Source organism: Mycetomoellerius zeteki, unplaced genomic scaffold (genome assembly GCF_001594055.1).
Source record: "Mycetomoellerius zeteki isolate Tzet28-1 unplaced genomic scaffold, Tzet1.0 scaffold761, whole genome shotgun sequence".
NCBI lineage: Eukaryota > Metazoa > Arthropoda > Insecta > Hymenoptera > Formicidae > Mycetomoellerius > Mycetomoellerius zeteki.
Window position 1 is genome coordinate 19,502 of NW_017257788.1, and position 1,976 is coordinate 21,477.

At 35.1% G+C, this 1,976-nt stretch overlaps 1 protein-coding gene across 1 annotated transcript in view; it reads left to right on the forward strand.

Annotated features, from left to right (window-relative positions):
• Positions 1-809, forward strand: part of LOC108729566 (nose resistant to fluoxetine protein 6-like) — a 5,427-nt gene extending 4,618 nt beyond the window's left edge. Inside the window, exons 2-3 of the mRNA XM_018458738.1 lie at positions 510-652; positions 726-809. Coding sequence (XP_018314240.1) covers positions 510-652; positions 726-809 — 227 coding nt within the window. The remainder of the gene's footprint in view (positions 1-509; positions 653-725) is intronic.
• Positions 810-1,976: the final 1,167 nt, after the last annotated feature.

Below are 1,976 nucleotides of genomic sequence, written 5' to 3' on the forward strand. Positions count from 1 at the left end.
CATTTTATATTTAAATTATCTATTACTTAACCGATTTATATTACGACCCTTTAATATTTATTTTTATTTTTATTTTCAATTAATTTAATTATTATGTTTTACACTAAGGATGACCTGATGAAGTTTGAAGTTTGTATGATTTAATGTTTATATGAACTGATAAAAATTAAAGATAGATTAATCATTGGCACTTGACAACTAGCCTTTCCTTCCTGGCAATTTAAATAGATAAATTTTATATTATATCAGCTTAAATAAATTATTATATTATTTATAATATTCTATTTAATTCCATTTTTTAAATTTATGCTTTAAAGTCTTGTGGCCCTGATGATAGAAATGATTCCGAGATCTCGGAGCAGTGATTTTTAGCATCATAGATGCAATGCTTAATAAGCATTTTTGTAATAGATAATAATAAATCATCACAGAGCAATGTTATAAATTAGAAGGAAAATTTTATTCTTATTATATATGTATATATATATAAACGCTTGACTTTATTACAGGCAATGTTAAGAAGCTGTTAACATTCAAAGTCTGGATTCCACTTAGTAGACTTACATATTGCGCTTACCTTTTAAATCCTTTTATCATAAATTCGATTCGTTTGCATAGTGAAACATCTGCTCATTTAGAAATTCTGTCCATGGTAAGTACACGAACAATCAGAACTTCAACCTCGACAAAATAAATATACTTATTGTCACAATTTTCATTTTTAGAGCGCTATGTTCATGGAATACATTGGAATTAGTTATTTCTATGCATATGTATTATTTTTAATGGCAGAATCACCGTATATCTAGAGACACGGTAGTGTCTTGGCGCTAAGCCAAGCGCAGCGACACTGCCGTGCCTCCTTTATGCGAACCGGCGAGTTGCGGGAGTTTAAGACTATCGGATCTCAATAACGGCTGAACTGATCAAGTTCTATATACTGTAAGGATGGCTGTAAGAGTGGTTCAATAATAAATACCACAGTAGACGAATATTTGAATTTTTAAACTCATAATATCCGTTATCGAATGTCTATTCGTTGAAGACTTTATGTCTCTATATAGGATGTCTGAAGGCGAAGGAGAGAGAGAAGGAAGTTTCATTTAAACAGTCACGGCACTTTACTCCGATCACTGACTTTATTTGAACTCTTTTTGATAATTATGAGAGTACTCGGACGGCGCTTACAATGAACGTTACGAAAGTAGTCGTCATATCGCAATACCGCAATAATGTTATACCGCAAGCGTTATACCGTAACAGCGTTATACCGTGCTCCGAAGACTCGTGCTCCGATTTTTATATCTGTCGTTACGCGTTCTCGCGGACAGCGCCGTTAGCACGAATATACGTACTACAATTGTTATTTCCTTAGACTACAGATGTCTCTAGTGTTCATTTTCGGCAGTACCACGGGAATACTCAGTGCTGCCTTATATTGCGCTTACAATACGCTCAATCGGTAGCTACCGTTCGAACGTATAATTAAGTGCTTTTATTTTTTTTTTACGTGCCCTACAAGCGGAGATATCGCGACGTAAAGTTCCGAACTGCCACTTTTCAGATTCAGATACGTCGTTATTATTATTATTATTATTAACGTCGTCGACCACATTCCGCGCATTCCATTTGGTGTCCTGACATTCTTTACGCAAGGAGCGCTAGTGATGACAGATCGGCGAGCGCTGCAATCTGTACTATACTACGTAACTACATACTACGATAGTGCCTCGGCCGTTTTTTCAAAACAATAGGATCGGTAAAGTCGGTAATAAAGAAACACGCTGGTAATGTTTTATATATATGTATATATATGTATATACAGGGTGTCTCAAAAAAACGGATCGAAACACAATGGGGACGTAGATTGGATCGAGGAGAACAAAACAGTTTTGTACCATTTTGCAGTTGACGCAATATTTAACGAGATATTAACGTTTAAAGATAGGCGAATACAAGCGTCCGACCAGCCTACT